This window comes from Podarcis liolepis (assembly GCF_965112155.1).
Source record: "Podarcis liolepis genome assembly, chromosome: 8".
NCBI classification, from domain to species: Eukaryota; Metazoa; Chordata; class Lepidosauria; order Squamata; family Lacertidae; genus Podarcis; species Podarcis liolepis.
In genome coordinates this window covers 34,798,829-34,817,894 of record NC_139560.1, presented here as the reverse complement: position 1 = coordinate 34,817,894, position 19,066 = coordinate 34,798,829, and the positions used below count along the sequence as shown (strand labels likewise).

The 19,066-nt window shown below is 39.1% G+C and overlaps 2 protein-coding genes across 21 annotated transcripts in view; one reads left to right on the top strand and one right to left on the bottom strand.

The window, feature by feature from the left end:
* Nucleotides 1-10,198, top strand: part of MCMDC2 (minichromosome maintenance domain containing 2) — a 19,749-nt gene extending 9,551 nt beyond the window's left edge. For 13 of the 16 annotated variants that reach the window (XM_083517581.1, XM_083517580.1, XM_083517579.1 and 10 more), the window contains 9 exons: nucleotides 934-1,041; nucleotides 3,256-3,384; nucleotides 5,000-5,237; nucleotides 5,545-5,750; nucleotides 6,578-6,744; nucleotides 7,110-7,289; nucleotides 7,976-8,118; nucleotides 8,941-9,050; nucleotides 9,967-10,198. In XM_083517581.1, the coding sequence (XP_083373707.1) occupies nucleotides 934-1,041; nucleotides 3,256-3,384; nucleotides 5,000-5,237; nucleotides 5,545-5,750; nucleotides 6,578-6,744; nucleotides 7,110-7,289; nucleotides 7,976-8,118; nucleotides 8,941-9,050; nucleotides 9,967-10,133 (1,448 nt within the window). In that variant the 3' untranslated portion in view covers nucleotides 10,134-10,198. The remainder of the gene's footprint in view (nucleotides 1-933; nucleotides 1,042-3,255; nucleotides 3,385-4,999; nucleotides 5,238-5,544; nucleotides 5,751-6,577; nucleotides 6,745-7,109; nucleotides 7,290-7,975; nucleotides 8,119-8,940; nucleotides 9,051-9,966) is intronic. The other 3 variants (XM_083517583.1, XM_083517584.1, XM_083517585.1) reach the window with 3 other exon arrangements.
* Nucleotides 6,543-19,041, bottom strand: LOC310713473 (uncharacterized protein). Of its 5 annotated transcripts, XR_014529275.1 has the most exons (6): nucleotides 18,936-19,041; nucleotides 14,337-17,994; nucleotides 14,044-14,302; nucleotides 12,996-13,447; nucleotides 11,824-12,163; nucleotides 9,669-11,377 (listed from the first exon to the last, which is right to left on the bottom strand). XR_014529275.1 is itself a non-coding variant. In XM_083517618.1 (5 exons), the coding sequence occupies exons 1-3, from the start codon at nucleotides 18,971-18,973 to the stop codon at nucleotides 12,153-12,155; spliced, it is 501 nt and encodes a 166-aa protein (XP_083373744.1). In that variant the 5' UTR covers nucleotides 18,974-19,041; the 3' UTR covers nucleotides 6,543-9,634; nucleotides 11,275-11,377; nucleotides 11,824-12,152. The 5 variants fall into 5 exon arrangements, 3 of the variants coding, with proteins under 3 accessions (XP_083373744.1, XP_083373743.1, XP_083373742.1); XM_083517618.1 differs by lacking the exons at nucleotides 14,044-14,302; nucleotides 14,337-17,994 and adding an exon at nucleotides 6,543-9,634 and having other exon boundaries at nucleotides 11,275-11,377; XR_014529274.1 differs by lacking the exons at nucleotides 14,044-14,302; nucleotides 14,337-17,994 and adding an exon at nucleotides 9,058-9,667 and having other exon boundaries at nucleotides 11,275-11,377.
* Between the last annotated feature and the right edge of the window lie 25 nt (nucleotides 19,042-19,066).

Genomic DNA, 19,066 nt, shown 5'->3' with positions numbered 1-19,066 from the left:
ATGTGTTAATGTTGTGTTGTGTATTGTTTATATATTGTACTGTATTGTTTTTCTTTTTCTTTTTTCTTTTTTTTCTTCTTTTCTCCTTTTTGTAAGGTTTAAAAGTAATAAATATTATTTTTAAAAAAATGAACAGGGGATGGGGGGTAACCAGCGCCAGTGCTCAGCACTCCACTATCCAAGCTGGTGCCCGGTTTCAAGCGCACTGCATGCCCACCTCCTGGCACTACCACCTCCCCGCACTACCTCCCCAAGCTGGCGCCGGGGGAGGTTTGGGATTTGCGGGTGTGCTGACCATTGCCATGCACTGCTTTGGGTGGGTGGGGGGGTGTAAGGTCATGAATATAAGCCAAACTTTAATGGTCCGAATTTGGAAAAAGATGCTGGTTATATTTGGACCAATACGGTAGCTTGATCCATCCATCCCAAGCCTGAATGCAGGTTTGGTATTTGTCTTGCTCAAGACAAACCATGAGATGTAGAAATGTAGCAAGGTTTGTTGTATGGCTTGCTGCTTGTGTTTTGGCTTGAGTAAGCAAAACATGAGCCTGGGTTTGGATGACACACTAAGCCAAAACATAACATAGCTCTCAACAGCACCACAGCACACCCAGAGAAGGAGCAAAACAGCTGCAGACTCCTCTCTGGGAGCCCACATGTGCTAGTGTTTGCGCTAAGTCATGGTTTGGTTTAACATTTTATGTGATTCAGATCACTTTATAACTTCACTTTTTTGACTGTTTTGTCAACAGAAGGTATAAAGCTTAGGAAGAGTAGTACAGTACTAAAGAATTAAAGTGGATATAGTTCTGACTGTTGGGATGATTTAGAATGCCTTTTCTTTAATAATACTAATCCCAGTTGGGCAAATGGCTTGAGATGGACTTCTGATTAATTTTTAAAAATGTAATCTTACGTTTTTCTTTTTTAAAGATAAGCAGGTTATTGAAATAGTTGATGCTAAAGCAATTAGTGCTTTTCAAGGATTTTCCAGCAGTAAAACCCCTTTCAGATTTCAATCTTTCACAGTTTTTCTAAGAGGTAAGTTTTGTGTTTAATGTAAATTTTTATTATTAGGCTGACAAATGTGGCAGAATTCTGTTAGTCTAGCATGCGTTATACAAAATAGCATTTGGATGGAATAAATATTTCACTTTCTGAATAGATATGCCTATCAATCAAATGTGAATGTATATGAAGAGAAGCTCATATATTAGGAAAGGGGAGTATGTGAAAATAAAATGTAGAGACTCTTTTTTAAAAATAAACACAATCTTATCTTGTCCCTGGAATTTGACTTCCTCCTTTCAGTTCATATAATAAAGCTTTTCTGTAAGTAACTAGGTTTTGTAACATCCTTCCTCAATCTAACTACTTCCCTTATTCTCTTGAGATGTCTGCCATTTCTGGTTTACATAATTCATCTTCACAGATTTTAAAATAGGAGCCTATTTCTGTGTTTCATTTTTTGTTGTTTTTAAATGGTTTGTTTCTGTCCTTTTGAGACATTCTACTGAGATTTTTCTCCTGCACACATCTAATTGAAATAACTTGAACAACATCTGCTTTGTATGAAATGCCCTGAAAGTGTGGTTTTTCTTTCTTTAAAAGTTTGCCTGAAGTCTTTTTTAAAAGCCTTCTGAACACAGTTGACTGCATGTTGAACCACTAATAACAAAGTTAAAAGTGGATGAACCACAAGGCTGAAATAGGTCAATTATGGAAAAAGTAGCAAAGGGACAGTACTGGCAATATATAAAACACTACTCCAAAACACTACAAGTCCCCTTACCACAATCAAAGCTGAATGGGAACAAAGCTGAATGAAATAAACCCAACCCAATGGTCGAAGCTGTGGACTAAACCACCCTTTAAGTCCCTCTCAGGCAAGAGAAGGGAACTGAAACTTATCTACAGGTGGTACCTAATACCACATAAGCTGGTGATGATACACCCAGGAATTTCACCTAAGTGCTGGAGAGGATCCACTGGCACTGACACACACCTCCACATGTAGTAGGAATGCCCCAAAATTCAATCTTTTGGGATAACAGTCTTACAAGAAATTTGTAAATTAACAAAACAGGTAATAGAAGCAACTCCAAAATTTGTCCTACTAAATTTCTTCCAAGGCAAAAATGCACATTCACATGACAAAAAACTTATAAACCACTTACTCTCAGCAGCTAGGAGTCTCATAACCAGGCACTATGGGAAACTGCCGTATGAGAAAAACTTCTCACAAACTGAAATGACCATGGGACAAACAAAGGATGCCTTTACCCAAGTGTGCTTCCCTTCATCACATACACAAGCCAACAAGACAATGACTGATCCCCCACCCCTGACAACATATGAATCAATATGGCTAATGTAACCTAACAATGCCCCCCCAAAACACTACCAATCAACTGCAACCAACCATACCTTGGACCCTCTGACCTGTTATTCTGCCAACAAAAATAAGACACCTATCCAAGTGACACTGACAAAAAAGCTCCACTCATATATGCAAAAATGAAAGTTTAATGTCTCCTTCACCTTCCCCCTCTCCTAAATTTCTTTTTCTCTACTTTCTCTCCTCTCTCAACCCCACATTGTCTACAACAAAAAAAGTCTCAAACTGGTTGTATTTTATTTGTATGAAGGATGCTACAATTTAAAAACAGAGCCACTGAATGTACTTTTGTTACTTATGGAAAACATGTCAATAAAAACTTTTAAAAAAAAGTAGATGGATTTGGTCACATGAATGCAGCTTTGTGTTCAATCTTATAAATGCAGAAGGAAGATGGTGGGAATGGATCATTCCTAGAGGTAACTCTTATTTCTATCCTCATAAAGGTAATCTAGCCTTTATAGACCAAACTACATAAAGCAGTAAGCTGGGCAGAGCAATCCTATGTGTGACTTTTTGCAAGTTAGGGAAAACTTTCATCTTCAGTAAGCCGTTTGGTTAACAAATGGCTGTTTTATTTAAGCCGGTTTTCAACTGTCCCTGGTTTTTGAATAGTTTTTACTGCTTCCATGTTGTGTTGCTTCCTGCTGCTCCTTTACAGTGCATGTTTACCTGAACTTTAGTTCAATGGCCCTTACTCCCAGGTAAGAGCATTCAGAATTGCAGTCTTAGTACCCGTAACATTTAAAATTGTTTGTGATCTTTTTTCCTGTTAACTACCTAGCTTTTATGAATAAAGGCAGGGTATGTCTTAAGCAGATACATACATCTCTACATGTTTATTTGCTAATTTATAGATGAACTATCTAATAAAATGGAAATAGGAAACAGGTATAAAGTTATAGGAATTCCAGTCTGTATGCCAAGCTGCATACAAATCACACTTTGCCTGGAAGCCAACAGTGTACATCTCTGTAATCTCACAGGTAAGGCAAGGGGATAGTTGAAGTAGGTGTGCATTCAGTTCCTGATTGAACAAGTGGAGATTTTTGTGTTTGTGTGTGTGTGTATGTATATGTATAGCAAACTTTTTGGGACTTTCTGTTTGATTGAAATTTGCTTCTTCCCCTCTCCCTCTCAAATATGAATAAACAAGCTGTGAAAGTTGGTTTGAATAAATACAGATCACACAATTCACACTGTGTTTTAGAGGGCACTCTGTCTGCTATTTCAGTTGGACAAGAATTAAGTGAATGGTAATAGTAGTCAGAGAGTGCCCTCTACCTATTAATTTGTGATCCAACAGCATTTAAATGACTTCACATTTGAGACTTAAATTACTTTTAAATGTGTTTATAAAACCTACATTGCCTTTTACTATCAATTATGCACTCTCCTACATTTACATTTACAAATTGCCCTAATAGTACTGGCGTCTTGTGCAGATTTTGTTCATTGGGTTTCTTTGTGGGCTTGCATTTCATCTGTAGTTCTGTGCTTATTCTGTGGTATCTGACTTTAGTCATATGAGTTAGGATTTAGCCACATTTCTGCTTCTCTCCCCTGCCCCCACTCCTGGAGTAAACTACTCTTTAATGCTCAACCAGAGCAAACAACAATTTGGGTTTTCTCTTGATCAATGTTTGCTCCGATTGAGCACTGAAGAGCAGGTTTTCCCTGGGAAAGGAGTAAGGCAAGATGAAAATTGCTCAGATCTGTGCCTAGAAAGCATGGGTCAAGGGGAAAACCACTCGGATCCAGACTTTCTTGACACAGGATAAGCAAAAATGTGGACAAGCCCTTAGATATGTCTAGGTTAAGTCCATTGTTTGCAGTTGGGTGCTCAGAGTATGACTTGGTTGGATACCACCACATTGTAAAATGCCTTGTTGTTTGTAGAAAGGAACCACATAAAACTATATACAGTGGAACCTCGAGTTGCGAATGTGATCAGTGCAGGAGGTACGTTCGCAAGCCGCAGCGTTGTGTCTGCGTACGCGCGTGACGAGATTCGGTGCTTCTGCACATGCGCTGAAACTCAGAAGAAACCTGTTCCGGTACTTCTGGGTTTCGGCGCGTCCGTAACCTGAAACGTCTGTAAACCAAGGTACCACTGTAAATGTTCAAACAATAGTTTGTACTTAATGTCATTTAGACATCATGAGGGCTAACTCACTGTGAACAAAGTCCATACATACTGAAATTGGGTATGGATATATTCTTTTGGATCTCGCCTGAGGATACAAGGTAGGATTTTCAACTGACAGCCTGAGCAAACAAAGCACTGCAGAATTGGGAGACCCCATAGACACAGTAGAGAATGGCCCAAGTAATAGGGGCTGTTGAAGGAATAGCCTATTTTCATTTAACAAAATGAAACTGATTTTAAAGTGTTCACACCTGAGAAGCAATCCTATGAGCACTTAGCTGGGAACCACGTGAATCTACATGCATAAGACTGAGCTTAAGGTGGGTGTTTGTAAAACTGTTTTTCTAGTTTTGTAATTACAAATGGAAGATGTGAAACTGAATATATTTGTAAAAACTGTAAGATATGTTGTTCATTTAGATTGATTTGGCTTTGGTGTGTTTTTGTATTAGGCCCTTCCCAGATCAGTGAAAAATTTAAGTATCTTCTTTCTTTGACTTCAAAGTCGTGTTGGAGATTTACAGCTCTTCTGGCCAATAGTTTTGCTTCACAAGTACTTCCACCAGGCATTAACAACACTCTCAAACTAGCTATATTGTTAAGTCTAGTACAGACAAGTGACAGAAATGACTTAACAGCCGATTACCTGGATATTTTGGTCTTGACGAATGATTCGCTAATATTAGAGAGGTAACTAAGTGCTCTTTTCTTTAATAAGCAGATTCTCTCCCCCTTTTGTAGAATGACTGTGTATACCCTTTTATTTAGCTTTGTGCAAAGAACAATGTTGTTACTGCAGTTGTTCCAATTTCTTATTTTGCTTTTAAAGGAAAATATGTGAGGTAAAACAATGCATATGCTTCTTTATTCCAAGGATAGAATTATTCTACTGAACTGCAATGTCATGTAAACTAAAATTATTTTTTAAAACACTTGATTTCTTTTCCAAATGTATTACACATTCATAACTAAGGTATCTACTTTGCCCATCACCTAGAGTTATGAACTACAGCATTAGTCTTGTTCCACGGGGCATACGGCATATTCCATCTGGTGAAGTTTTTCCTACTGTGTCCAAAGATAAGCATGGAACTGGAACTGCAAGCATTCAGGCTAATAGTGCTTTGCTGGCCAAAGGGGGAGTATGCTTCATTGGAGAATTATCTTCACATAGGAAGGATAAGCTTGAACAGTTGCAGTCAGGTAAACCAACTGAAAGTTTTGTATAATGTAGTACCTAAAATCTGGCATACCTTATTTCAGTTATCCAAATGTCCAAATACACTTTGACTTAAAAGCTCCCTTATGCCAGGTTTCTGTCCATCACAGTATTTTTTCCACAGTAAGAAATCAGAACTGCAACAGCTTTCTACACCTCAGAAGATATCACATTTTGTATGAGTGTGTAAACCCACTATGTTTAGTCACATGGGCTTGCAAATGACAATTCTTGCAGAAGCACTTTACTTGCCTTGATCAAATGCAGCTTGTAGTAGTTTTCATATGAGAAAGAGCAAAACACCGGGATATTGTTTGTCTGCTAGCAGGGCAATGTATTGATAAAGAATAATTCTTTTAATCATTAAAAAATAAAAAATAACTAAGGTGACATTCAACTGTGCCTGTAGCTAGTGGAAAGGACTTCCGCTTGTGCAATGAGAAGGTCCCTTCCACTCCTGGCAGCTTCCACATGTCCACCAAACCTACTGTTGTCATATCTGGAGGTCCCCAGAGCAGATGTGGGGGAGGGCATATGTGGTATCACACCACTACCTTCCAAGATAGAAATTAGTATATTATTCACCAATTTCTATGTCCTTCAAAATAGGGAGCAGTATATCAACCTGTTATCTGCTACATTTTGATATGCAGCACTTCCAGTGCATTTCTGTAATTTGAATATATAGCATGTGAGCGATCTTCTTTAAGACAATGTCACTATGTTGTTTTCATTCTTCAAAGACCTATTTATAGTGAAATAAAAAAAACACATCAGATTTTAAGTAGTCTTTATTGTCTGACTTTACAAGTACTTGAAGGAAGAACAACGACTATATTCATCCCTGGAAAGAAATATGGAGAAGAAATTGATCAGCAGGTTACCCTTCCAATTCAAACCAGTTTTTGGTCATTTATTGATGTGGATGCTTCTTGCAAAAAGCATATCCAAGGAGATAATACTCTAATAGGCCAAATGGTAAGTAACATTTCTTTGCTAGAATTGCACAATGACATTAATTAAAAATACCTAATAGCTTTTAGAGTGACACTGATATACAAAATTTGCAGCCACTTTCTAGAAAGTGATTTCCTCCAGTCATGCAATCTATTTTCATCAGTGAATTGAGGTAGCTTCAACAATATTAAAACTAGGACTAGAGTGCATGCATGCGTTAAATAGACCAAGAATGCTAAATGAAATGTTCCAAAATGAGTTTCTCAGAAAAACCACTGAATTTTACATTTTTCTAGATACCCTCAATCCCAAATAATTCACTTGCTGGTTTTGTCTGGAAACTGTATGAAATTCTGTTCTGAAATATAAATATTGCTTTTGTCTAGGATTTAAGCTTTATTTCAGCTAACGTTATAGACGCTTTTTGGCTTCTGATACACTGCAATGAATCAGCATTTTCCAATCCAGTTCTTCCTGTTGTGAATCTCCTTTTAAAAAAGGCCATCAATCCAGAAGATACAGTCTATGCTATCTCCAAACAGTTTGGAACACAAGATTATGAGGAGGTAACTAGACATTATGAATTGAACCAAACAAGAGGGGTGGTTTGATAAGCTGCTGTTCTATCAATCATATTTCAGATTATGTGCATTTGAATAATTAAGATCCCTTTTGTTCCTCTGCTACTTTAACTTCAATTTGTACAAGTAACCAACTTACCAAATATATGTTACGTGTCTAACTAGACATATTTGCTAAAGGACTCTTCTGCACTTTATCAAATTCAGACAATTTCAATGTCCAATTTTCAGAATAGGAATGAGAACTTTTCTTACACTAAATCTACATCTTTAGTAAAGCTGTGAAGTCCAACAGTGGCTTCAAAATACAAGTGAAAAGAAGCAAGGAAGGTGTTTGACCCAACACTTACTTGACTGCAGAACGGTGTACCAACCATGCTAAATCATGAGTATCTTAACTTCCATGGTGATTGGTGCTTAGGAAATAGGTTGAGTTTGTATTTATGCAACCACTCATATAATCCACATTTTTTCCCATTTTAAAATCACGTTCTTTGTAATGTGAAAATATGTCAAGAATAATGAATTGACAAATTATTAATATTTTAATGAAAATTGTGTCTTGGAAAATACTTTTTAAAATGATACACCTGACATTTAAAGATCACTGGTAAATCTACTGATTTTTCCACAGAATTCATAAACCAATGAAATAATTTATGTCATTTTAGTTCCTTGCTTTCTCCAAAAATTTGCATGTGAAACTCTGTTCAGAAGCGGAAAGGCTGATTCACGGTTACTACTTAGCAAGTCGCAGAATCAGAACACATCCTGTTCATGGATCAAATCTCTCAGCAACTGCACTGAATATCTTGTAGGTTTTCATTTACATGTCAAGTATGTGTTCTTCAAAATTTGTATTTAACCTGTGTAATAATTCTGCATAAGTAACTATGACAAACCCAAATCTGATGGCTATAAGCCAAAATATCCCTTTGTCTTCCATTAGCTGGGAAAGAAAATAGGATCAGTCATTCCACCATCACCATGTTCCTAATACATTTCCCCTTAGCTCTGTAAGTTTTAGACATGTGATTGTTCAGTTCCTGTTTCTTAAATTGCAATAGCTTATCTGTATAAGTTACATGTGAACAAATGTGTAATTTCAAGCAGCACTAATCCTAGATTTTGTAAAAAAATTATAAAGTTTAAGAGCTCAAAAGCCATTTTATATAACTTTCCATTTTGTTAAATTTCTGAATATGAGGTATCAGTTTAAACTTGACTCTCATAGTCAGTTTTTCAAGAGAAGTCATAAGCTCCTTCCAAACCTCACAAATAGTAGTCTAATAGAGTTGCCCAGCTCTCTATTAATACATTAATACATAAAGATCTATGTATACATTATACATTAATTAACAATTGGGCTTGCACAGTAGAGGGTATTTGCCTTGTGCACTATAGCTATTTTAACCACAACGGCTCCATCAGCCTAAAACCACACCTCTATTTGTACTAGTAATTGACCTGAATTATATCAAAAATATGCAAGTCCCATTTCTCCCCATACATGTCTGTAGCAGCTACATTTCTCTGTGTGTAAAGATTCATACAACATCTCTGGCAACAGAGACTTTCAGTTATTAAAATTTTGTACAACTGATTTAAAATTATTAAATTTATGTTTGTGCTGTAGGATTTCACTGTCTAAAGCACATGCTAAGCTGAGTTTAAGAACAGAAGTACTTGAAGAAGATGTTTTGATTGCTGTATTACTATTTGAATCATCTCTCACTTTAAAATACGGTATAAACCTTTTAACTGAACCTTTCTTAATGAGGGCTATTAAAATAACCACGTAAAATCCTTAAATGCAGGGTGCTTTTCTGCTTGGGCTGAAAAGCAGAGCTCCAAATACCAAATGTCTGGTTACCTCCCAAGGTTTTGCTTGTCCACCCCAAGTCTCATTTCCATGGATGAGATTTCTCTTCCCTTCCTTTTGTGTTGACATCATCATCTATTGAAGAGTCTGCACTGAAGGGCACTGTCAGAAACAAGACACTTTACGTTCCTACACTTGGTTCCTATAAAGAGCCCCTCTTTCTCACACAAAATATATTGCGTCCATCTTGACCAAGATGCCACTGTAATGAGTGAATTCAGAGAAGTGTCCAGTGCATCATCTAGTCTGGTTTTGTGCGATAAATTTCAATTACTGCTATTCAGACTCACAACTCCAGGTACTCCTGTAGGATACTGATCATGTGGACCCATTTCAATTGGATATGCACCCAGGATATGAGACTAACAGCTTTGGTTGATAAGTTGAACTGGGATTTGAATTGTGTGTGTCTTCATGCACTCATATTAGCTCCCTTGGAAACAGCATCCTTAAAAAGAGCATTTAAAAAATGACAGGCCACCTTTAAAACCAGAAATATATTTATTAGTACAGTGACAGAGAAAGATTGAATGAGCCCAATTCTAAGAACCAACTATATTTTTGCATATAAAAAAATTTAACATCTGAAAGTACTTATAGATGGAGAAACATTCTGCCCATACTTACTGTGTTCAGAAACCTGTTACCTACATGGATGCCTATCACTGGATATTTCTATGTGAAATTTCGATTGATGTAAATCACATTTTCAATTATACTTTAACATTTTCTAGTTAAAATAAATTATATAAGTTTATTCCTCTACTTTTATTTTCACAGGTGCTTCTGTGTTTTGTGTGGCCCCAAATGCCGTGTTTCCATTTGAACTCAATAGTGAAAACTCTCTGAATCAAAGGGATATTTACTTGATGCAGTGCCATCAACAGTTGAAACAATTTGTTGCTACATATGGACCTGCAACAGATGTTCTTATTAGCGAAGATTAGTTTATCTGCAAAATGAGGTCTATTTTTAAAAATAAACTTGAATGTGTAAATAGTTGTAAGATCAATTCATGTATGTTTGTCATACATACATTTTGAGAGTCAGCAAAACTGATTTGCCTGTTGTCACATTAGAACATTGGAAATATGAAGGATGCAATGCTTGGTCACAGAATTCTACTATTTCAGACATTGCTTTTCCTTTCTAGTCTTGCATTTCTCAGGGCGGGGAGGAACAGAGGAAGAAAACATTTTCCATTTTGTGAAAAGAGATGTATGACATTGGTTCCTGTTATAGCCTCCCAAGTTTCATGAAAAAATAAGAGCAGCTTTTACTATGAATGTCTTAAATGGAGTGTAATTCAACTCACTATTGCTATATAGACTATGTGGGAAAATAGTCTCTTAAATATATTACTATTATTATTATTAATTTTTCTATTTATTACCCTCTCTTTAGTGTAAGGTCCCAGGGCATTAAAAACAACATTAAGAACATATTAAAACAATGAAAGGGTTTTCAATATCCTGAATAACAATGTTACCGTTACTTTCTTTGGGTATGTCCCATGGATGTACGTTAATGTAAGGGCTTGTTCACACTTCCACTTGTCGAATTGCTTTCCACTGGAAAACCCACTCTATAGCACTGAATCGGAGCAAACATCAATCAGGTTTTCTGGGTGGTGGGGCAAATGGAAAACCTCTTGGGCCCATGCTTTGTAGTCAAGGAACAAGCAGCAGCATGGATGAGCCCTAACACTTTGTTCTCAATTGGGGGGGGGGGAGATGGTTGCATATAAGGCATACATTAGAACATCAAATATAAAATATTTGTGGTATAAGGATTGAATGAAAATCAGTTCTCTAAATTTCAAAAGATACTGAATTTCAAGCATTACTGTCAACTGCATCTAGCAGGAAAAGAATGCTGAATTTGATGGGCCTTTGGCCTGATCCAGCGGAGCTGCTCTTATGCCATCAGTATTCAGACAGAATGGCTCCCTTTCATAATGTAATCTTCTTAGCTTTAATCTCAAAAATTTCTTATTACAATAAAATAAAATTTCTTTTTCATATAACATTTGCAAAACAGTCAAGTTTGGTTTCTTATACGTGGATTACAGGTTTAGTGAATAACTACCTCAAACTTGCAAGTAGCACTTTCATGGTTGAAAACGATTTGACAATCTGGTCTCATTTCTGAATACATCCGAATTCAGGAAGGCACACAATCAAAACATCCACTGCAATAAAAACAATTAACATAACTTTATAATGTTCTAAGTAATTATGTTACTTGGGCCATTTAAAGCTTTACTGGCATCTCAGAATTAGGAAATACACATCAGTATAAATTCAGATGGGTAAACGGCAAAAGGAAATCATCACTGTGCCAGCAATGCAATTTTTAATATCTATACTGTACAATGGAAAACACGATTTCCTAAATTAAACTATTTCCATGGCTTTGTAATTGCTTGCAGAATGAACCCTCCAGTTTTTTTTCAAAAGCAGGTAACAAGAAAAGTCATATACATAACAATCTGAGGTTGTATGAAGTGTCATCAACCTCCCAACAAGGTTTACTGAAAAGGAATATTGTACAAGTAAATTTAAACTCAAACTATGTGTCTATTAAAAACTAGTTTTACTAAAGCACTTAGTTAAAATTTTAAAGAGTAACACTTACCATTATCCATACTTTAGGGGTCAACAGGGCATCTTGACGGACCTAAACTAACAGAATAATAAGACATTTATAGATAACCAGCTGAAAATACTATTTTAAAAATGTCAACTATGTAACTAATTGTTTGGCTTGTACAAAAGTTGTCTTTTATCTGAAATATATACAAACGAGATCTGTTCCAGAGGCCCGGCCATATCCCGAAAATTCCGTAACTGGAGGGCTGCTTCTGGGTTTGCTGCAGCCGTAACCCAAAGATTCCGGAAGCTGGAGGTTACGCAACACAAGGTACGACTGTATTTTCAACATACCACGAAGCACAAGTCATCATGCTAGTCATCCCCTGCAAAAGAATAATTTTATCATTGAAAAATAATTTTCACAGATCCTTGAATATGTGAAGCGGGGGGGGGGGGGGTTCTTGCCCATTGAAATGGTACTTTATACCAAATGCATAATCATGGTTGGGTGTTTTAGAAATATTTTAGGTCACAATCAGCACAGATACAAGGAGCTTATGGACTGTTTAGAATCTTGTATTTGACCCTGTATTTGTTGTTCCAAATTTCCATAGCTAATGCAAGCACACAGAAGTTAGAAACTAGTACTAGCTCTGTCCCAATCTGTAGGGATTTGAGGCTATTGAGGTTAACAGGGATAACTTTTTAAGTGTACTGTGGTACCTCAGGCTAAGTACTTAATTCGTTCCGGAGGTCCGTACTTAACCTGAAACTGTTCTTAAGCTAAAGCACAATTTTAGCTAATGGGGCCTCCTGCTGCCGCCACGCTGCCGGAGCCCGATTTCTGTTCTCATCCTGAAGCAAAGTTCTTAACCTGAAGCACGATTTCTGGGTTAGTGGAGTCTGTAACCTGAAGCGTATGTAATCTGAGGTACCGCTGTACCTTGAATCAACTGTTGCCTGATAACAGAACAGATGACTAAACTTACTCCACAAATTTATCACTCACAATTGAGATCTTGAATTTGCATGAGATGCTACAGCCTAAGGCAGCAGTATGAAGTGGAGAGCAAGTCTTTTTGTAGTTAAAACTGCTGTAAGGTGACCCCAAGATCCAGACTTCGGCCTCTTAGGACTCCTAAGCTGGCAATATTACAGTGGTACCTCAGTTCTTAACCCGAGGTACCATTGTTTTCATAATATGGATCAACTTACCTTTAATGATTTGCGTAGTTTTGGTTTTCCCCGCAGAATATTTTCGTGCAATGGCAGAGTCCGGGAACATGTCAGCTACACACTTTTTGAAGTCGTCGCAGAAGGTGAAAGAAATGTTGTGTTTGGCACACAGCATGGCCATTTTAACCTCTGCATTTCTGACCTGGTCAGCCTCTGTGGTATTGCTAGTCACAAATGCGGACATCGTCGGGGCATGTTTCTGTGCCTCTAGCCCGCGCTTGTGCTTGGCCGATTTTTTATGCTGAGTGACATCGGTCCTTCCCCCATGGGAGACACTAAAATTGCAACTGCAAATTGTGCAGAATGCATGACCATGCCCCACTCTGCTCTTCTTCAAGAAGCTAAATTCCTTTTCCCATTTCTCACGATACTTGCACAGCCTCTTTGCTTTTTTCGAAGGAATGTCTTCTTCTCCACCTCCATCCATCTTTCTTTGTTTGAAAAAGAAGAAAAGAAACACATCAGAGTAGCCACACATGCAATTTGCGAAGAGATTGCTCTCCTGTAGCAATCCTACCTCCTCCACATTCATACGTGGGATTTGAGTGACTGGAAAGGTTTGCAGTTCCAGAAACATAGGTGTGCACTGCCTCAAAATAAATTTAAGAAGTGAACAAAAGAAGATTCACTAGGAGGGCATTGCTGAAAAAATGTCAACTTTGTAACCAGAGGTTCAACTGAATAGAATCTAAATCACATGCACCACAAAGCCTATGCAGCCTCAACTTAAGATGGCTCCCTGGCCTGGCTTTGCAGCACAACACGTGCAACAAAACGGCGTCCAGCATTCAAAAAACCCCTCAGCTTGCATTAACTAGTCACACACACACGGTGACAGCCTCCCCCCTCGCCATGAGATCGCCGCCCACCATTTTAGTCAACCAGCTCCTTTCCTTTCCCCCACAGCAGTCAATCGAAGGAGCCTCCAAAACAAATCCAAAAGCCCCCCCCATGAGATCGCCGCCCGCCACTGTACTCAACCAGCTGCTCCTTCTCTTTTCCCCATGTGCCCCTGCTCCAGACAGACCTTATGCCTGGCAAGGGTGAGTGTGCTGTCGATGTATCCATCCGATTCCGAGCACAGGTAAGTTCTGAGCCCCTCCAAGCCAAAGGCCCAAAGGCGGAAAGCCCAGCCAGCAGCCAAACGAAGCCTCAAGCCATGGTTCCCACAGCACAGCGACCTGGCAAAGGGATACAGCAGCAAGAAAACCACACCGCTGAAGCAAAGGCGAGTCCCCAGGCAACGCGGCCAATTTTATTGGCACAAGGCATGCAAGCTCCATCCCCTAGTCGTTCTCAGACTCCTTGTTGGTGAGCAACACATCCGAGCAACGCAGCTGAGGAGCCTCCCTGGCCGGCAGGGAGGGAGAGGAGCTGCTTCCTTTGAAATCCGGGAAATTTACGGGATATCTATTAATTCGGGATAGCAGCGGGAAACAGCACTAGAATAAGGGAATTTCCCGCAAAAAAGAGAAGGTTGACAGCTATGCTCCTTTCATCCATGGAATGCTTTTGATCCAGTACAGGGATCGCACTGGCAGGCAGGAGCAACTTTTTCACATTTCCCCACTCCTTTCCACAAACTTCCCTCCCTCCTAGACTGTTTTGGAAGGTTCCCCCAATCTTCCAAAGTAGATTTTTAGAAGGGGTAATAGGGGGATTAGCAAAGGTTGTCTGTCTCCACCACATCCTATTAATGGAAACTCCACTAGGTGGATACTCCCAATGGCAAAAGCAAAATCTGGATCCAAGCCAATATGTCTGTTATCCTCAACAGCTGTTGCCTTCAAAGCATATTGCTACTTCCCATACAAAGCATTTTGCCAAAGTCTACTCAACCTTTCAGACATGATGTGATGTGGCTACTGCCATTCATGAACACAAACTGCAAGGCAATCCATCTATCCATTTCCTCTCCTTAATTAAAGAGCAGAGGAAAGCAGATGGTACTAATATAGGAATCTACCTGTACCAAATGTTGGTTTCCGGTAATCATTTCTTAAGCTTAAAATTGAGTTGCTCTTGGAAAGGGTAGCTATGCCTTAGTTTATCCAATCAGCAGATGCTAAAGTAAGTTGGTTTAAATTGTTAATATATTTTCTCTGTTTTGTGTGCTTTCATTACAAAGAAAGCTCATATATGCAGTATTCTTAAGGGTTCATGTTGTTATACCTTGTTGGTTGAAACAACAATGGAATCCCAGACAAATGATTCTGAAGCCACTGAGCGTAAACATAACAGTAGATTCCATTGTCAGAATATGATGAGAGGAACTGCGAAGGCCATTAGATCCCAGTTCCAAAAATCATTATGGGGTGGCGTTTCCTTGCAAAGTTAAAAGCTTTTATAGAGACACCATGTTTCCAAAGAGGTTTTTTTTTTAGGTTTATGTTATCTGGCAAGTATAAAATATGAACTAAAATTTCAGGGTTAAAGTGAACTTTGCTTTGGGACTCCAGCTATGTGAACAAGCACAACATATTCCCTACAGGCTCAGTTCAATCTGAAAACTGAGTATATGGTATTTCCTAGTACCATCAAGCCAAAAATAGATTGCTACACAGTGAAGAGGTCATGGGTCAGGGCCATAAGACAACTCTCTAACCAATTTCCCCACTGACAAAGAGGCAATTTATCATTATAGCTAGGACATTCAGCTGATGCTACTGATTTATGAAGACATCAGTTCTAGTAATGATCTTCAGCTGTCTAATTCATCATCATTCAAACAACTTGGCAGCCTGGAAATAACTCAAAATAATCAATACTAGAAGTACATTTTCCCCATTGTGTTTTCAACAGACCAACTAATTAAAATATAGGTCAATTCCAGAAAAATTATACAAAGGAAAAGAGGGCCTCACAATGCCATAGGTAATGTACCTCCACTTTCAAATATATATAGATATCAGCTGCATGCACACACACAACTTGTGCATTTGTGTATAATGCAGAACTTTCCAAACTTTTCATGTTGGTGGCACAATTTCTAGACATGCATCATAGCACGACACAGTAATTCAGTTTTACTAGCAAACTAGAGGTTAAACTAACCCCTTCTAAGAGATTCGGATACATGCATAAATTGTAATAATGAAATATATGGGGACACAACATCTCATGACTGTGCAAGTCACCTTCTCATACATCATTAACAGATTTCAATAATTTTAGCTAATTCTTCTTCAATAAGTGAAAAGTTTCTCCTTGCAGTTTAAAGAAATGGAATTCTGATCAAATCAGTCGTGGATTTCAGCACTTGGGAAGTAATGATGAACTTTCTCTCTGAGCAATGTTAAATGGTCAGCAATTAGTGAGCTGATATCACATTTTAGCTCGCACTTAGAAGTTTTGGGAAACATTTCAAAATTTCCTTTTTTCCCTTTCCTTTTCCATTTGTTCTCTCATAGAACAAATTTTATCTACCACTGTTAATATATTTTCTCCTTTTTCTTGCATACTGGTATTCATTTTATTCAAATGCTCAAATATGTCAGCAAGATATGCCAATTTTGCACACCAAAGTTTGTTTTGAATGAGATCACAGAATTCCTTTTGCTGATTTTCCTCAAAAAGTTTAAGCATCATTTCCCTCAATCCATATACAAGACAAAGCACTTGACCTCTTGACAGCCAACAAATGTCTGTGTGTAGTAGAAGCTTTTGAAAACTTGCCCCCATTTCTTCACAAATATGAGCAAATAATCTTGATTCAAGAGGTCTACTTTTAATGTAAATGACCATTTGAACCACTTTGTCCATAACTTTTCTTAATTCATTTCCAGTAGTGTGTGACTAGTGCTTCGTGATGTAAAAAGCAACAAGTAATTATATTTTTATTCTTTCTTTGCTAAAGCTATAAAACCCTTTGTTGAACCAACCATTGAGAGTGGGCCATCTGTGCATATTCCTACACAATTTAACCACTGCAAATTACTTTCCTTCATGGAGCAATCTAAAGTTTTAAATATATCTTCACCTCTAGTTCTTATTGGAAGTTCTAGACAGCAGAAGAATTGCTCAATAATTCTGTCAGTATGAATGAAACACGTAAAAATAAATAATTGTGCTACTGACATCTGTTGCAATGTAAAGATTGTATTATCGTTTTGAAAAATATCCTTCATTTGCAGCTTAATGTTATCAGATATGTCTTGAACATATCTTCCAATTGTGTTATCTGCCAAAGGGATTTTATTAACTTCTTTTTCAAATTCTGGCCCAAACATTGTTCGAACAATAGCACAGCAAAATTCCTTTATGGTGGTTTCTGCAATAGTGTGTGGATCCTTGTTTTTGGTAATTATTTGAGCTACCAAGTAACTTGCCTTTTAAGCTTTCTCTAACGTCTGCATTCTCCTTATGAGTGATGCAGACGGCTTCTTTATAGGTTTTGAAATCTCAATAAAGTATTCCACTGCTTTTTCTGACAAATGACTGTGTTTTGAGGTAAAATGATTTCAACTTGTTTGGTACCATACTTTCATTTGTAAGTAAATCCCTACAAACGACACTGGGGAAAAGGATTGTTTTCATTACCAGAAAATGAATCCCCGTTTCATATACTGTAATCTTTACTGTATAAATGAGGCTTGGAATTTTTTTCCTTTACACTTCTCATGTACTAAAGCACTGTTCAACAGTTGATTCTTGTATAGTTTCCTCTACAGCTGCTATATTCTGTTCATTGTAAACGCCATCTTCACCAACTTTTCTTAATTAGAAACCTATCCATTTTAGGGGGTAATTCAACTGCAATTTAAGTAATTAAACATGAAAATAGCAGCATCAGCACTTAAACTCCCTCAGAGCAGGTGGTGGTGGTCTCTGCAACAAGTGCAAGGCCAAAGTGGTGGGATCCAGCAGCCAGTGAGGGTGGGTGGCAACTAGTCTTGGCTACTGCAGGGAGAAGACTTCTTCCATCCTGGGCCGGGGCCTCATGCTGGCCTGGTGCTGCACTGGCCCAGAGGCAGGAGGGCTACAAGAGAAGAGGGGAGGGCTAGCACCCAGCCCAGCCAGACAGGCAGGCAGGCAGCACATGGTGGGGCGGGGCAAGCGAATGAGACGCCAATGGTTCCTTGGAAAGCATGGATCATCTGATCCGAGCACCTGACAAGCAGCCTCGACCAGGGAGGAGAGGAAAGCGTGCGGGCAGGCAGGGTGGGGAGGCTCCTGTGCAGCATGGCAGCAGCTACTCAGCGGGCTGCCCGCTCCCTTTCCAGCCCCAGGGGGAGCTGTGAAACACCTACATACTGTGTCACAACAACACATATTTGGGAAAGCTCTGGCATGACGTGTATTAACAATCCTCTATTTTTCAAGTTACTACACGAGGAATATAGATAACATGACAATAGCACGTTATGACAAAAACTGCTTTTAGATAAATGCAGTAGGGTCCACCTGCTAATGGAATAGACAACTTTACCTTCATCTCTTTTCACTGGTTAGGTCGGAGGGGGGAATAGAAGAGTGGGCTGGAGGCTCTAAAGAAGAGAGTGCATAACAAGGCTCTCCAAAACAACCACACATTCTATAGTTCTGCCAGACAGCTATAAATTGCATTCAAGAAGTGGGCAAAGGTGCCGCGCCCCGGCCAGTTATCAGGCGCGGGAGCCCCGCGGGATCCTCTTTGTGAGGGAGCGCGACGTGGCCCCGCCTATGAAAAAAAGCATCCAGACCCACAACGGTTCCCCCACCCGCCGCCGCCTCGGCCTCCAGCTGAAGGCGGGAAGCTCCCCTCGCGCTCTATCCGCCACGAGTCCTGGCCTAGCTGAGTTCAAGGTACGTGGCGAGGAAAAGGGAGGAAACGCAGCCAGGCTGGTCGGCGAGAACACACACTTTCGCCCAGGCAGCCGCCGCCGCCAACGGTAGCCCAAACCGCCGCCTCCCCTCCCCTCTCGCCCTCAAACGGCTTACCTGTTCTGCAGACCACGCGAAACCCCGCAGACCTCCATAAGAAAGGAGCGCGAGGGTGGACGGAACCGGAATTATAAGTCTACGGAGCACGTGACCAGCCCTCCCCCCCCCACGCGCCTTTTGTGCTCGCT

What these genes read in the sequence shown, in the direction of transcription:
- LOC310713473 (XM_083517616.1), bottom strand. Translation starts at nt 14,084, where the DNA reads ATGGATACATCGACAGCACACTCACCCTTGCCAGGCATAAG. An exon ending in TCACCCTTGCCAGGCATAAG is followed by an intron (nt 13,448 to 14,043) that starts GTCTGTCTGGAG and finishes TTTCAAACAAAG; the next exon opens with AAAGATGGATGGAGGTGGAG.